At 40.5% G+C, this 17089-nt stretch overlaps 1 protein-coding gene across 3 annotated transcripts in view; it reads right to left on the bottom strand.

The window, feature by feature from the left end:
• Window positions 1–17089, bottom strand: part of pcbp4 (poly(rC) binding protein 4) — a 40524-nt gene that overhangs the window by 4413 nt on the left and 19022 nt on the right. For 2 of the 3 annotated variants that reach the window (XM_020629548.3, XM_020629547.3), the window contains exons 5-12: window positions 16242–16358; window positions 12668–12799; window positions 10705–10833; window positions 9397–9471; window positions 5304–5375; window positions 2573–2632; window positions 2409–2484; window positions 1850–1899 (exon numbers count right to left, since the gene is read on the bottom strand). In XM_020629548.3, the coding sequence (XP_020485204.1) occupies window positions 1850–1899; window positions 2409–2484; window positions 2573–2632; window positions 5304–5375; window positions 9397–9471; window positions 10705–10833; window positions 12668–12799; window positions 16242–16358 (711 nt within the window). The remainder of the gene's footprint in view (window positions 1–1849; window positions 1900–2408; window positions 2485–2572; window positions 2633–5303; window positions 5376–9396; window positions 9472–10704; window positions 10834–12667; window positions 12800–16241; window positions 16359–17089) is intronic. The other variant, XM_020629549.3, reaches the window with a different exon arrangement.

The raw sequence follows: 17089 nt of genomic DNA, 5'->3' as shown, positions 1-17089 counted from the left end.
TGTTGAGTTCCTGCTGAGGCAGTCGTTTGAAAGGACAACAGGAAGAGGGATGGGATGTTGAGGGTGCAGCCATTTTTCTTCAGGCTAAATCTTCGTCGCGCAGGAGAAGTACAGTATATACTGCTGACAGGGTGTAAGCAGCTTGAACTGCATCTGTGTGTATGTGGAGAAGTCTTCTTCAGTGTTCAGTGTGTGAGCACACAGAGCCGGATTGTGTAGTCGGGGGGGGGGGGGGGACTGAGGAGGCTCAGTCATGGCTGTAAGTCCTCTCTTCTGGAACAATGGCTGGAGCTTTTACAGCTGTCCCTGTCACGTATAGAACTGGACTCCCTCTGTCCTCTGATGCATTGTGCCACTCGCCACATGGGGGTTTACATAGAGGGGGGAAAAAACCTACAGGCATTTCAGAAATGTGGCTGAGGGGTAGTGCATGTATCCTTTACAGTACAGAGGAAACTAATCAATCTCCTTTCTGGACTTTAAAATGAAAAAAAGTCACTCAAAAGTATTTTAATGACAGAAATGACTCGGTCGTTTTTGTTGAAACGTACAACGAAAACTGCAATATAGGGCTGATAATGTTTAAAAAATACTCTTTAGGAAATGTAAGAAAACTACAAAACAACTGTTAATACACCAGTGTGCCCCCTGTTATCCTCTGGAATATGTTTCTTAACATGAGCGTATTTTAATTATTTTGTTACACCACTGCTGTACAAATCTGCAATTACAAACAAACAATCAAGAAAAGACACCATTTACTACCATCTGAGTGACTTGTGCTAAAAACTACAATGCCCAGCTGTTTAATGAAAAGTTGTATTTCTTTATTAGGAAGTTATTAGCTTGATGGAGTCAGAGAGTATTAAGAGATAAACTAACACATTGTCGTAGACTCATTTTTTAGAACAATATTTCCTTCTTCTGGATGATTGTGGCCGTGTTTTGTACCGGGGATAACATCTGCAGATTAAGTCATACATTATAAATGGACTCATTACTTAATTTTCTCTCAGAAGAGAGCTTTCCTTCTCTTTTTTTTTTTTTTAGATAATTAAATTCAATAGGAAGTAAATAACTGCAATTAACAGCCAGATGCTTTCTGTCAAAAAGCAGCCGATGTATTTGGAAAGGGTATAAGGGAAACTGAGTGTGACTTTCATTTAAAGTGAACCTCTGGGGGCGCTAGATGTACACAAACTGCAGTCCTTGATGCAGCGGCTGTGGGTTCGAATCCTCAGCCCTTTGTTGCATGCCATCCCCCACTCTCTCCTCCCCCACTCTGTCCTCCCAACATGCCCTGTATCTGTTCAGCTGTCCTATCCAATAAAGTCAAAACTGGCCCCCAAAAAATAAAAGTAATCCTCTGTATTTATGATTTCCACTCTCAGATCGGAGAGACATCTCATCAGACCCTAGCGGAGGCTAAGGCTAAGTGAAGAGAGGAAAGGATCTTTGTCTGTTTTCTTATTGGCTGTTTTGACAGCAGACAGCCTCTAAGTAGGTCAGGGAACATGAGAGGATTTACTGAGCACTCATGGGAGTCACTCTAAGACACTGCAACTGCAGCACAGACAATAATGCCAAAGGATCCATATCAGCTCAGAATCCCTTTAACCTTGGGTTAGTCTGAGGTTAGAATAATGGGGATAATTAGGAAGTTGCCAACATGTCTCCCATCTCTTTTGAAGGCTCTGCAGTTGCAGCTACTGCATCTAAAATCCCTGCTCCTGTGCTCTGAACATCTGAGATGAGCGACGATTTCCTGTTTTTTCCTCCTTGTCGAAAAAACCCCCCACAAACAACCCAGAGAATAAACAGTGTAAAAGTAAGTTGTTGTTCTCCTTACATCATTGGGAATAAGCAGCTCCTGAGATGTCTGAGAATTGGAGTCCATCCCTGATGAGAGAAAATACAAGCATCCACTGAATAAAATTGACATATCAGACATTTTATTATTCATTCGACTCTTTTAGTCAGTGTAGCCTCACAAAAAACACTATTCACGAGCCGCTGAAAAAAAACCTAAAACCTTTGAGCTGAGAAGTGCTAGATATAGTAAAGCAGTTAATTTCCATTTTAATGGACTGATGTTTAACGCCGCACTCATTCTTTTCTGTCCCCCAGTTCTCTGACTCTGCCGAATGTATCATTTCACATATAATAGTTTCTATGAGCGAACTATAAAGCCTCTTCTCCTCCCTCCTCACTGACACAAGCTCATAATCAGTGCGGCTAATGTAAGCGATTCTTTTCTTCTCATGTCTAATACAGGTCGAAAATCGGAGACAAGTTACAGATAAAAGAGCAGCGCAAAGAAGACAGCCAAGGCAGTTCTCTTTCTACCATTTGATTGTCTGTCAGACAATCCAGAACTTACAGTGACTTATTGTTAGAGCTATACATACCAGGTATCATGGTGGAAGCAGGCTGGGCCATGGGACTCAGGCCTTGCTGCATAGACAGCTGATGTAGCTTAGCCAGCTGCAGAACAGAAAGCAGAGCATAATGCACTAAAACCATCAACTACTCATGCTGTATTCAATTAATATATTTCCACAAATGGCCGTACCTCTGAGTGTGGAATGCCGTATTGGTTTTGCAAAGTGTAGGCCTGGAACAGTAGAGCATCCTGCATTAGGTAAATTACAGCAATAAAACATCACACACAGGCCATAAATCTGCAGCCTCTTAATGGAAGTGCCTCATTGTCAATACAAGCCAGTTCTTTACAATAAGAAAAATTAGTTGTTATGGTTCAGCCCTGAATTTATACAGAGGAGGAGGTGTTCCATCACACTGAGCACATTTGATGGCTTACATCTACACGTCTGTCTCGGTGCAGACAGAAACCAGAGTTTGAGTGTTATTTCGTCCAGGTTTTGAAATAACGTCAGAGTTTCTGCCTCCAACGGGATGAAATGTAGGTTAATGGAAGTTTGTTCTCCCAGCATAAAAGATGAAATATAAAATATTTAGCAGGAACATTTCTTTCTAGACAGAGTGCACTCGTGTGGGAATCTTTTAAGGACCGTTAAGTCAATTTTGTGAGAAGTTTTGGAGGACTGTCCTGACACAAAAAAAAACAACAACTTCATTTTGGAATACTCAGGCATTTTCATTTTTTGTTCTTTGTGTGTGTTTTAAGTTATTTAAATTAGCTTTAACTTCAAATGTGTGGGGCTCAACAGCAACATCACTGCTGATAAGGATGAATGCATAATAAACCATTCTTTTATTTAAACCACTTATAGAGCAAAGAGAAGTGTAGTGTGTCCTTCTGAAAAGTGAACTTACTAAAGTTCAGGATCAAAGAATGAACTTATTACTTATTACTCAGATAAATAACAGAAATCCAAATGACCTATTTGTTATTGAGGTAGATAAAGTGTCCATCATCAATCACAGAAACAGAGAAAATAAACATCAATTACATTTAATTATCACATTCTCATACTAAATATCATGGAGTAACTAACTGCTTAACTTGAGTTAAAAAAAAAAAATGTCCTTAGCAAGTATTTTATTTTAATAAAAACAGACACCATGAAGCTATCAGGGCAAATAAAGCTCAATATACGACAAGCGGTAAATCAGGTGAACTGCCCCTTCAGGAGATTTGTTAAAAGCATTTATTAGATGCAAATAGTTCCTGTTTTCAGCTTTAACTGGTGTTTAACACGATTAGCCAATTAGCTGTAAGTCATGTAAAATTCAGGGCAGAAACCGTCAATAATGCAAACAGTTTCTTTCCCTTCTTATTGAAGATGGATGGTTATTTATTCATGTGAAAACACTAAGAAACAATCTCCATTATTTGACCTTTATTTGCTCCGTATGTTGCAGAAATGTCTCTCGCTCATTCTTACTCCTTTCATCGTCTCCGCTCTACCTGCAGCGTCACCCCTCCCCCCTTACACTGAATAATTCAGACTCACATATGTTAACCCCCTTTTCTCTCCCCAACACAATCGCACCCACTGAACCCTCACTTCATCTATCTATCTATCTATCTATCTATCTCTCTCTCTATCTATCTATCTATCTATCTATCTATCTATCTATCTATTTATCTATCTCTCTATCTAGTTATCTATTTATCTATCTATCTATCTATTTATCTATCTACCTACCTGTAAATCCATCCATCTTTCTATCCATCTGTCCATCCATCTGTCCATCCACCTATCTTTCTATCCATCTGTCCATCCATTCATCCATCTTTCTATCCATCTGTCCATCATTCATCCATCCATTCATCCATCTTTCTATCCATCTGTCCATCCATCTGTCCTTTCCTCCATCAATCCGTCCATCCACCTATCTGTCCATCTATCAATCCATCCATCCATCATTTTATCCATCCTTCAATCCTTCAATCCGTCCGTCCATCCATCCACCCATCTCTCCATCTGTACATCCATCTATCTTTCTATCCATCTGTCCATCCATCCATCCGTCCTTTCCTCCATCCACCTATCTGTCCATCTATCAATCCATCCATCCATCTTTTTATCCATCCATCCATCCGTCCGTCTGTCCATCCATCCACCCATCTCTCCATCTGTCTCTCTCTCTCTGTCGGTCTCTCAATCTCTCTCTGTCTCTGTTCTAATTCAATTCTTCCTGACGCCAGCAGTCTGGCTCGTAGTCCTACGTGGTCATAAAGTGAAGAGGAGATCCTGACCATTATAGTGCATCAGTGCATTACAGCTTTGTTTTTATTAGGCGGAAAAACAAACAAAAACAGATCAAATCGGAGGCAATAATCCCCTCATTTACAGCATGAGTGATCAAAACTGTTAACTTTTTAAAAATCATTATTCATGATTACTTTCTTCTTTTTTTTCAATCTAAGCCTGATTTGTCATAGGCTTATGGTCCCGTTCTGATATTATGACAGCATCTGCTATTGCTGTCATGGGAGGAATATCCGTAAAGCTGAAATGTTTCTGGTGCAGAGCTGGCCAGGACAAAAAAAGAAGCCGGCGGAGCTGCGGTGGTGCTGTGTGATGGCATCGAGTTTCAGGAGGGGGTTATAGCTCTTATGACAGGGGGGGAGAACAATAGCTACAGCTTACGTTCAGCTGTTGTTTTTAATGCCTTGCGCCAGATGATGGACTGTGTAAATTTGGACATGCAACATAAGCCCTCGCTCTCACTCACCACTCAGATCCACACAGACCTTAAAGTGATTCCTGCAGTTCACCATGAAGTTAAAGAGCAGTGTTTGAGAGATGTGAGCAGATTTTTAAAGAGAGTTTTTTTTGAAATTCAGAGGAACAGAGTTTTCAACCAGTTACCTGTTGTAGGTCCAGGCCCCCCTGGGTGACTGAGTACAGAGGGTGGGGTGCAAATTCTGACGCCTCAAACACCTACAACACATGAAAGAAGACATGACAAATATATCGGTCATCACTGAAATACCTTCACGTTTATATAAGACCTAGATGATATGGACCAAAGAATGATATCTCAATATTTTTACAGCAAGCTGAATGGTTTATAATACAGATCTCTTTTTTTTCTGTGAAGGAACAACATGAACAAAGTTAGTTCAAAGTCAAATCCACATGAGCCAAATGTCACGCAGGCATTTTTATTTACAGCCTGCAGCACAATGTCAACATGGACATGAAATATGATGTAAAAATGAGCCACCAGTTTGTGAAAAAATAATCATATTCAATTAAAATGCTCCCTTGTATCTGTCCCTATTAAATAAACCATAAATCAATCAAATCAAATAAATAACAAATGTTCCTTTCCAGCATAAATACATTCACACAGCTGTGTTTTTTGTTATGAGAGCAGTTTTTGCGTTCCCCTGGTGGAGGAAGAGAGGCGGTGCAGGGTGAAGAGAGACAGATAGTGGGAGGAGAAAAAAGGGCAAACAGGCGGCTCTACAGAAAAAACGTATAATGTTACATTAACGCAACATAATCTATATGGATATACGACACTGTCTTACCCTGTATCCTACTAATCAATATATTGATTGATGTTAAATACTTGATGTGTTGCCCAGCCCTAGCTTATATCAGCTTACAGTCTTTACTTTAGCAATCAGGGTTGTGATAGTGTACATATGTGCTCACTAGCTAAAACCCTCTTTAGTAAATGTGACATAAAAATAATGACTTATTACTTCCAATTCCACATTTTTTAAGGCTTTCAGTGCAGATCAAATTTGTCCTGAGATGGTCTCTGGAGGCTGCATTTCTGACACTTTAGCACACCTAACAGGCTTATAGGCCATGACTCATCCTCAGACCCTTTCCCATTCCACTTCATTTCCTCCTCTGACAAATTATACAAACATCCCTTATCACTGCGCAGCCTTCATTAAAACCTCTCCCAGTGACCAGTGCCTCGCCCCGGGTTTAATTTGATAGCTTATTACGGGGAATATCAAAAACACAAAGCCATTCGGTAAATTGAGCGGAGTCTGAGGCAGCACAAACGGCGTCAGAACTGCTGACAGCTATGCAGAATATCTGGCTGCTGCTGGAGCTGCAGGAGACGGCAGGCAGACCTCCAGGCTCACTCCCTAATCTTGTGACTTGCTCCATAGGAGGGTGGATATCTGTCCCTTCTCAAACAGCCGCATCTGCACCACTCAACCCCACACTCACGTGCACACACACACACACACACTCAAAAACCCAATCCCCCACCAAGGAGCACCTACACGAGTAGTGTTTCCACACGAGCCAAGAAAAAACATCGGATCAATAATGAAACCCTCTCCCTGACTTCATTCCCATTGATTTTGAGTTTTGTGTAGGCTTTGAAAGTTAGCATGTCAGCCGCAAATGCTAATCTCCTGGTCTTGAAAATTGAAAGCCCCATTAGCATTATGGAATCTGTTCTCCAACCTTTGACAAGATGTGGCAAACAGTCTTGTTGTATTTAATGTATAAGCTTGTGTAAGTTTGTACAAACCGATGTGTCTACTCTGCATAGAGGAGCCATGTATTTATGTACCATCCTAAATCAATGAGACACACTGAGACTCTTTCACAGTCGGTACTGTTTTGTTTGGCAACCTAAAAGAGCATGTTTTGTTGTTGTCTAAATTGGCTCTGTCTTGCTTTATTTTTCTTACTCCTTTTTGTCTTCCTTTGCCCATGAGAGGTGGGTGTTTCCTTTCTAACTGTGCTGATTGATTGGTTAAACTCAAAATGTATGAATACAATCCCCCTCCCCTCCCCTCCCCCCCACAAATAAAAACACCAACTGAAATATCCCTACAATTATAAAGTGGATTTTTCACAAGGTTAAGTAGATCCATGGCACCCAGAGGTTGAATCCTCAGATTGCAATGATGCCCTTACTCTCTGTTTCCGTCAAAATCAGGTCAAAGTTTTAATTGGTTTTGTTGCTCCACCGTCAAGGTGACAATACAAAATGAGTCAGCTGATGTTAGCTGGTTTTAAGGTAAATGTTTTAAAGACTGTAGATATGAGTGTTGATTTAGCTCAGTTGGCAGGTCAGGCGTCCCATGAGGAACTACAGGGGCTTTAAGTCCTGTTTGCACTGGTCACAGGTTCAACTCCTGATCTGGATGCTGTTTGGTGCGTGACTTCCCCAACCCTTTCTCCCTACCTTTCTGTATATCTGTGCTGTCAAATAAATGCCCAAAGCCCAAAAAGCAATCTTGAAAAAAAAAAAAACCTCTACAAAATGAGCTGCCCTATAATCGACTTGTTTTACACCACTACAGTGGCAGCAGTGGGAGACAAATAACTATAGAGAAATGATCAATCCCCTCAGTGAATGTTCTTGTTTGCTTTGTCGGTCATATAGCCACATGTATTCATCATTACTGAATTAAAAAGTCCTCATTAAGAGCTTCAAAACAAGAGATGTAAATGTGTCAGAAGATAACTTGTAAGTGCCATGTATGAGGATCTGAAATGATCTTTCTGAAGGGCCAGAAGTGAAAGTCATTGACATTTACAACTATGTTATCAATCACCAGGTAATGTGTCTATTTAATCATACAATGATCCAACCCAGGCACTGCATCGCGTTATTTAATCCTCAACCTCCACATCTTGTCTGGCCAAACGAGAAACTGTGATTCATAAAATAATAATCAAGGCATATACCCTCAGCTCTTTGAAAGTTACATCCCCGATGTTATAAAAGATCTAATAAAAGCTTGGCATGAGAAGAGCACCAACCAAGGCTTTCCGTGTACAAAGGCATACCAAGTGTCCCATAGCTTTCCTCTTCTTCCTGCTGATGCATCTCGTCTTATTGCCTGTATCCACTTCAGTCTTTGTAAAGGTTCAGTTTTACTGTCAGGCAGTTTACAAATACTTAGCTTCGGGTTCTTAACCCTGCCTGTAGTGCATCCAGCCACTCAGCAGATTTCAGACCACTGCTGTTATTCTTTTTTTTTGTTTTTCAGAGAAAAATAAAGAAACCAAGGATCCTTCACAGAATACTGAGTCAATGGAGAGCTGTGAATTGTTTCCCCCTCTGGATGTGGTGGGACTTTATTGTTTTCTGTCTTTATTGGTAGCACTGCAATGAAACTGATAACAAAGCATATTCATGTTTCCCACTGAATCAATTGCAACATCTTTGGTCATCCATCAACTTTTCTTCTGTCTCCACCCACAGGTCAATATGTTGGTAAATATAACTCAGGTTTAAATATGAGAAAAATAAGAATTGCTGTAAAACTTGCTATCCAACATGTTGGCATTTTTTTTTATGTCCATCAACCAGGGATGTTCTCATCACTCTCAGCCATACTATGTGTTAAGTACTAAGTTAGGATGCTAATTATTCTAAAGGATGAAGGAATAGAATAGTAAACAAGGTACTTGCTAAACGTCTGTATGATGGCATACTGTAGTAATTGGAAGCAAGATTTTCAGAGCCACCAGCATGACTGTAGACTCCTGATTGTTTTGACCCAAATGTAAACATCTTAGTTTGTAAAAATCAATACTTGTCCTTGAGGAATCCAGTCCATTATTCTTTCATTAAAAAGTATAAAGAACACGGGCTGTAAGCCTTTTTATCCTTTTATCTTAAACTTTGTCCAAATGACAGAAAAAGACGAGCAAGATCCTCACCTTATCAACCTCTTTTTAATTTTACTTGAATAAGCTCACACCTAATATTTCTCCCTTTTAAAATCTTCTTCAGCATTTTTAATGTTGTTTGTACACAGAACAACACTAATAATTACAGCCAAACTACCTTGAAAGTTCTCTTATTGTTCCTACAGGAAGCAGGATTCATACTCCGCTTTACTAACCCCCGTTAAGCCCCTAGAACTGCAAACGGGGATTCAGCTCACAGTGTGAGAATCACTTTGATGTGTGTATCATGATGAACTGAGCCTCGTTGTGTGTTAAGGTCTCACTCTCTCACCTGATTCCCTGCGATGAGGACAGTAGCTGGTGAGGGGCTCGGCCGATAAGGGATGGTGGCACCCTTTGGGGGAGACTATGGATTCAGAAACAAGACAACAGTCAGGGGTGTTTGATGTCCTCTACAGTAACTTTACAGACATGAAAAAAATATTCTCATCCCCTGAAATCTCCACAGCACCACAAAAGTGAAGCAATACGGAATAAAAATACTGTTACACTACATAAGGAGACACTAACAATTAATGACAAACTAAAGTGCTAATGACACGGGCATTATTCCCTGCCTTGTTTCTCTTTTGATTATATTACTCATTCATTGAAAAATGAAAGTGTTGGAGTGAGAGCTCTTTGTGGAGAACAGCTCTGAGCTTCAGTTTACATTGGAGCTGCAGGCTCTGCAGCGGTTCAACCTCTGGATAAATCAAGAATTCACTGACAAGAAGAAATGGGAAGATAAAATACTTCAAACACTAATAAAAAAAGGGGGGATTATACAGTGTACATGACACTGTATATCTTATCAAGTGGCTGCAATGTTGGTGATGCTGTTTCGGGATTTCAAATGTAGAGCATCTTTTCTGCCGCAGCAGTCACAGCAAATTCTTTGTATAACTTTGCATAATTTAAATCTTGGAGCCAAAAGCAAGCGGCCGCTGGTACAGAATCCTAATGAAAGTTGGAAGCCTTTGAAGAAAGCCCTGGAAAACTGGATCAAACTAGCAATTAGTCAGTCAGGTCCAGCTGCGATGCTAAAACAAAAAGGACTTGTGCACTTCCATGAACACACAGGGAGAAACTGTGCTCGGGGGTTGTTTTTTTTTCTCTCATCTCCTCCTCGATTTTCTCAAGAGAGCTGTTGTCCAAAGGTGGACAGATTTCACTGCGGGGCGGTTTGTTTTTTTTCTTAGCAGCTTAGTGTCCTCTCCGACAATATCGAGCTCTGACCTGAGCGGCACCTTTTCAGCTCCATGTGATGTCTTAACCCGGCAGATTAAAGCACAGGAGGTCCAAACACTAAAGGAACAGCGTACGTCCTTTATGTAAGATGAAGATAGCGGAACAGACTGCCTCTTCTGTAGCACTCGATATCTAGTCGACTTCTTTGAGAGAGAGCGTTACATAACACAGAAGGCTAAGACAGCCTACTAAAAATGCAATAACTTCTGCTGCAGTGGAATAGACAATGACTGGGGAAATGAAACATGCACATTAACAGCAATTATTTCCATCACATCGCAGAGGCGGCGGCAGAGCTCTGACAAAATGTCAGCTAGGTGAATGAAAAGAGGAATGGGACACTTCCTACCTCCAGGATTACCGTGCAGATGAGTTTGACACACTGGATTACAGACTCCTGATTCCCAGATATCGTCACCCCTCGCTCAGTAGAGTTGGGCAGCAAATCCCCTGCCACCTGTATCTGAGCTCCGGTGCTCTGCAAATGATAGGGGTTTAACAAAAAGAGATTACGTTTGATTCCACTGATTAGACCAGGGGTGATTATATACAGACATGGCAGTGTTCTGGGTTTCCTCTGCTGGCTCTGCTGACCTTATATTTTCCCGCAAATACCGTCAAAAACAAAGAAAGACTTAGTTTGTTGAACGTCAAGACCGGATAGGTTACAAAAAGTGAAAAGTCATCTGATTCTCACAATTCTAGCTATTTCATTTTTAATAAAGCATGTCTGCAGGCATGAAGCAGTGCCTTTTTTTTTTATCTGCACTGTCGATGTCTGTATCAGACTGCAGTGTTTCTGGAGGCTATTGTTGAACCACACACATAACAAAATGCTTCTATATGAGCGCCTGTGTCCTCTAGCAACCAAACACAACAAATCTGTAACTGAAACAAACTTGGGTTATGTACGGGACAATAAAAAAGCGTCTTACCACAGAAAATGAGAGGGACTCTATTTGTGGATCGGTACAAAGCTAAAGTTACAGAGTCAGATGTCTCTGGCAGCAGAGCTCTGATCAGTCTAATCCTGATGTTTGAACTGAGCATCAGTGTAGTCAGGAGGTTTTCTCTTTTAAAGTCGACACTGCTGAGTCATACTGAGTGTTGTATGAAGTGAATCAATCCAGGCTGCATTGTCTCTAATTATGTGCTGTAATAGTCTAAATCCATGACGTGGTCCAGTGACAGTGTAAGTGCACATGTTGGATAGATTCTTTGGATTGGATCAAATCTTTATTTGGGATCTTAGTCCACATAGGAAGAATACCACTGACTTTGATCCCAGACCTGTCATTGTTGAACTTAAATTAGCGGACTTCTTATCATATAGAAATGTGTCTCTACCGCTTTGAGCCTGAGTGCCCTCTTAGATGGGCTGATAGCAGGTCTCTGGGGGTTATCAGAGCCGGACTGCTAACTAAGAGCGATGAGGCTTTTTCAATCCAAGTCCTAAACTATGCAATGACTTACTTTCTGAATTCTAGTTTGCTATATGCATATCACCGCCCTATAATTACTTCCTGAAGTATCTCAACAGCTGAGGGAAAATTCAAACTGCCACACAATCATCTTTTTTAAGCAAATTCATTGAAAGAGTTTCAAACTCTGATTTTGAAAAATAACAAAGGGGAAATTTTATTTTTATTTTTTTGATTTAACCTTTTTTTAACCAGGTAATTAAGCCATTGAGATCAAGGTCTCTTTCACAGTGGTGACCTGGCCAAGAAGGCAGAGGCACACGTCATAATAAACATTACATGATTAAGAAACAATGTTTTTGTTCATATATAACTTGCAAAAAAGATATCCTTAACATTAAACCTGCTGAAGATCTCCATTTTCGCATTGTCATGATGACTGTGTTAGCCTGCCTCTGTTAGCATTTAGCACAATGCATCAAAGTGTGTCAACAGCCAGTACAGACACACATGGTTGCTATCATTATGTACACTCTTTAATCACTTCTTTATAAATATGTTTGTGCATCTTCAAGGGTTTTTTTATTACATCTGAATCAATCTTCCGGCAACATTCATCATTTTTTTATGTTTTAGTCGTAGATAATTAAGATCAGCACCTTAAACATGTTATATGTGAACTGTAACTGAATTGTTTCTGAATAGAGGCATCTTGTACGGACAATAGGGCAAAATACACAGCAGAGCAGAATTGTTGTAAATGATATATCTCTCCTCTCTAGCTGCAGTTGTTTTTTCCCCACATCTGCGGGAGCTTTGTTCTCATCGTATTTCAGTGTTGAACCTTCCTGGAAGAAGAGGATGGAGTAGATTTGCGTTCTGGCTGCTCACCTCTCTGATCTCCTTTATCTTTGCCCCTCCCTTCCCGATGAGAGAACCACACTGGCTGGCAGGGATGACCAGCCGCAGGGTGACTGGTGGCTTGGAGCTGATGGTGCCGTTGGCCACCAGTGCAGTCAGGTCCTGGAGGGAGATATGAGCAAAGAGGAAAAGTGGTGAGATGTAGGAGAGAAATGGGAAAAAGATTCCCAGTGGAAACGGATCAAGCAGGCAGAGTGAAGAAGGAAAGGGACAAAGAGAAAAGCCACTGGAGGGATTAACTCCAACAATTAGGACAGTGCAGAAATGAATTTGAGTCCGGCTCATTTTATTCTGTCTATTTGGGATTCACATTTACCCAAAACACACTTTCAATTTCAGTTTCATCAAGTCTTCAATCATTAAGAAACTTGGCTGACAGTTTTGAATATTGGAAATCAAACAGCAAAAATGTGAGTGGATCGCCAATTATGCTGAATCATGTTGAGCCAAGGCAACATATCACCGCCTATTAGCATTACCTCAGCAGTAAGAAGTACAAAGCAGGAACCCTACACATGAGCAGCAGCCAAGCTCACTTTAGACTAAATCGAAACGAATTGAACAACAGAAAGAAAAAAAGCCAACGGGATCCATACTGGAAGTGTCAGGTGGAGCTTTGGTTGGGAGGCAGCGTGAGCAAAGAACCAATCCAGCATTTGCACCTAATTAACTCCTGCATGCAGATTTTTCACGTATGCTCAAATCCATAGGAGGCTGACTGGTAATGTATGCAATCCCGTCCATCGTGGTTCTCTGAAAAGCTGTAAAATCCTCATATGAGAGGCTTAAAGGGGACACAAACGCCATTGAGCATTTAGTGCTTTGTGCCTTTCAGTCGGCTACAGAAGACTGATACATAGCACCTTCTGCAAGCAGCCTGAAACTAGTCACCTTGGGATTTCTCTCCGGACAAATCTTTTGAAATCAACTGAATGTGTGCATTTTTATGAAATGCGCTTATTTGATTTGTGAGTCATTGTCAAAGTTACAGGAGTCAGAGCCATACAATGTGAAGATTGTTACATTCACACAATATTGTGCCGTTATTTTCAATCGCTAAAACGTCTTTTCTGATAGATCAAATAACTGCCATGAGACACATTTCATTTTAGAGGTAATGTGCTTTTATGTGTCCTTGCTCTGAGTTTGTTGAGAAAATGAATGCTTACAAAAGAAAACAAGTTAGCTTAACCTATCATGAAGCCTGAACAAAGCTACTAACAGCTGGCAACAATCTGCCCACCTCTCATGTTCAAAACGTATCGCATGACAACGTGTTTGTTGTTACATCTGTGCCAGACCTAAAGTCAGCAGAAGGTGTGGTTTTATGGGGCTAAACTAGGCTTAGTTATGCTAACTGTCTCTCGGCTCCAGCTGCCTGTTTACATCACGTAGTGTTGAACAGTTCTTTTGAATGTATATACTTGACATACAGTGGGGATAATAACTTGTGAACATAGACCATTGAATGAAAGATTCTCTTAAAATTCCCCATGTTTGATAGAGAAGGGAAGTAAAGGACATATTTGAATAGGGAGATTTCAGTGGCAGGCTGTTCTGAAGGAAAAACATGCCCATACCTCTTCCATGTAATCTACATGTATATATATATATATTGTTCATTTATCGTGCAGACAGTTTATGTATGAACAGAATAAGGATCGAGAAGCTCACTGGTGCTGTATTTCACAGTGCAGGTAAAGCAAACATCCTGCGTCTCTGCTGTGGGTGGAGACTGAGCTTTTAATTAATGAACTGTGTCTCTCTGTGACGCTTTGAAATGTAAATAAGATCCACTGCCTCCCTTCCCATCAGAGCTCAAACAACAACAAATATGTGACAGAATGCAGAGCACGCTGCTTGTTTTTGAACAGTTTGTGTTCGCAGTAAAATTGCAACATTTTGACTTAAGAAGGGGACAGTGTGGATGTGTAACCTCGGGGGATTTAACTTGTAAAGGAAAACTGCATAATGCTTCCGATAACCGTAAACCTTAAATTTAAAAAGCGTATTCTGATGTGGCTCTTGTGCGTCTCTGCTCCGTGTCTATATTTAGTGAGGCGGCTCAGGCTCTCTGACGTCTCGTCTCATTAGTAGCTCGTCTGTACAATCACAAGACTCTGGGCGTCATTTTCTGGATTTGATCTAAAAATATGAGCCTCGACTTAACAACTGTGAACACTCGCATACTTTACTGTGCCATCTTTGCAAACAGAGCGAAATGGCGGAAATAAGACAGCGGGTTATGAGAGCACTGCCACACAAAGAGCTGCTCGGGCTTAAATCCCTAAAGCATATTACATTGCTGGTGGGTTAGAACCCCAATATAGACAGATTAAGCAGCTTTCATGCATGCTGTGCCTCAACATCTCGAAAACAAAATACATGTATGATACAGTTTCTCTATTTAGTGTGTTATTAGAATATCTCTTTCACATTGTTGGATCACTTCATTTGCATAAACTTGCACTCATGAGGCAGCAGTTGGGGGGCTCTTCCTCAATAAAACGCAGATAAAACACACAGTTTGAACAAGTGATCATCTGCCAAATAAAAGAAGTAAGTGAGCGTGTGCTCCTGTGTACTCGCGAACCATCGAGACAGAAACAAACGCCAAGTCTAATACTCAGTGGCCAAAAAGCAGATTATTCTCCTTTGTTTTTAATTAAAGGTGTCACACTAACAATAACTCAACTATGGTGGAAGTGGCGCGCTGTGGGTCAGCCAACACGTTGCCATGGCAACTCAAGAGGTTGAAAGAGGTGAGTGTGAGCGATCTTTAATGAATCCTGCTCTGTGCTCCCAGCCAGCGTGTGTTTACTGAAGACTGTCGACCTGAGCAGGGAACACCTGTTTTATTGCCAGAGTCCGCAGTGATGCTGAATCAGAGTGCAGACAGCTCCTCACTCTGCCATTTTAATTAGTGCGCTGATGGACAGTCACCATGGAGATACAAAGCAGGAGGTACCTGTCATCTATAGGTCATTAGAAGATGATAAGGATATATACAAATCCCTCTCAATAACAGGTACAAATAAGGTTCATTTAGCCTCAGTCTGATAGGTGAAATGGCCCAACAAACAACTCATTTACTGTAAAACACATCATATCTTCACTCCACCAACACTTTCTCTGAAATGGCTTCACAACAGCAGCTAAATCCACTTATCCAAAATTTTCCTCTGCACTGTAATCATATCTGAAAGCACATCGAGTGTTATGGAACACGGCTAAAGTTTTTCCTTCCACCACTTCAGTTTTTTAGAGTATAATCAATACCCATAAAAGCCCATTAGTGGTGATGTCAAGATGAAGATCAGGAAATGATTTCTTGTAATAACCTGGTGAAATGGCTTCTTACAATTTGTTTTTACCTCTCACAAACAAATTGTTTGGGCTTCAAGAAGACTTTAACATCTTACGAAAACTTGCAATATATATTTTCTGATTGCACCATGACTGATTTCATCTGTTAAAAAAAAAAACATCCTTTGAGCCCGAAGTCCTTGGTTGAGTTGATTTCAATTATGCATGTGACAGTTACCTCCTCCAATTTGTACGTGATCATGGTGAAAGCTCTGAAGACGCAGTCTGTGGAGCCGGTGATGGTGATGATTCTCTCTGGACAAGAGCCCTCTGAAATGTTGACCCGAGCGCTGCTCTGTGGAGACACAGGTCAGTTTGATGTTAGTAGAAATACAGTTATCATTGTTATAATTTTAAAATGAGATTAAGATGAAGACATTGGCAACAGTGACTATGAAGCTAATTTAAAGGAAGCTGCATGTTAATTAGCTTAGCATGGTTTAGCATGAGGACCAAGCAGCAACCTCTGGCGTCAGAAAATGAAGCTAATGCAAAAGCGCAAGACTGCAGTTCCTCGTCTGTCCACTTGAGGCTGGCTCCAAATGCCCCGTTTGTCAGATACACACCAAAATGGCATCTGAGATCATTGGACTTTAAAACTGCACTTAGCTAATGGATTATGTCACTGCATCTACTTCTATGTTTTATACGATCTATTAAAAAAGAAACAACACTCTTTTACTCTGTGTTTTTTGCAAGGATAAAACAAACAAAATAATTTCAAACAAAGGTTAATGTGTTACTTTCTTAAATTAGGTAATGTTTTCTAAGATGTGGACAGTGTTAGCTGTGGAGAGAGTTGTGTCATCTTTGTTTTTCAGTTGTTGTTCTAACTAAGATAATTGTATCTCAAATGTTTTTCTCCATTTAGAACAAAAAGGGCTTAACAAAGAAAAATACATTCACAGGGAAACTGCTAGCCTAGCATTGTCCGAAGCTTACCCACCATCAAACAACTTCAAATCTTGCCAGTGAACTTTTTTATTTGTGTTTTTTTGATTCCATACACAAACTGCAATCGAACAC

This window comes from Labrus bergylta, chromosome 12, assembly GCF_963930695.1.
Source record: "Labrus bergylta chromosome 12, fLabBer1.1, whole genome shotgun sequence".
Lineage (NCBI taxonomy): Eukaryota > Metazoa > Chordata > Actinopteri > Labriformes > Labridae > Labrus > Labrus bergylta.
The sequence above is the reverse complement of the archived record's forward strand: the minus strand, read 5'-3'. Positions and strand labels throughout refer to the sequence as shown.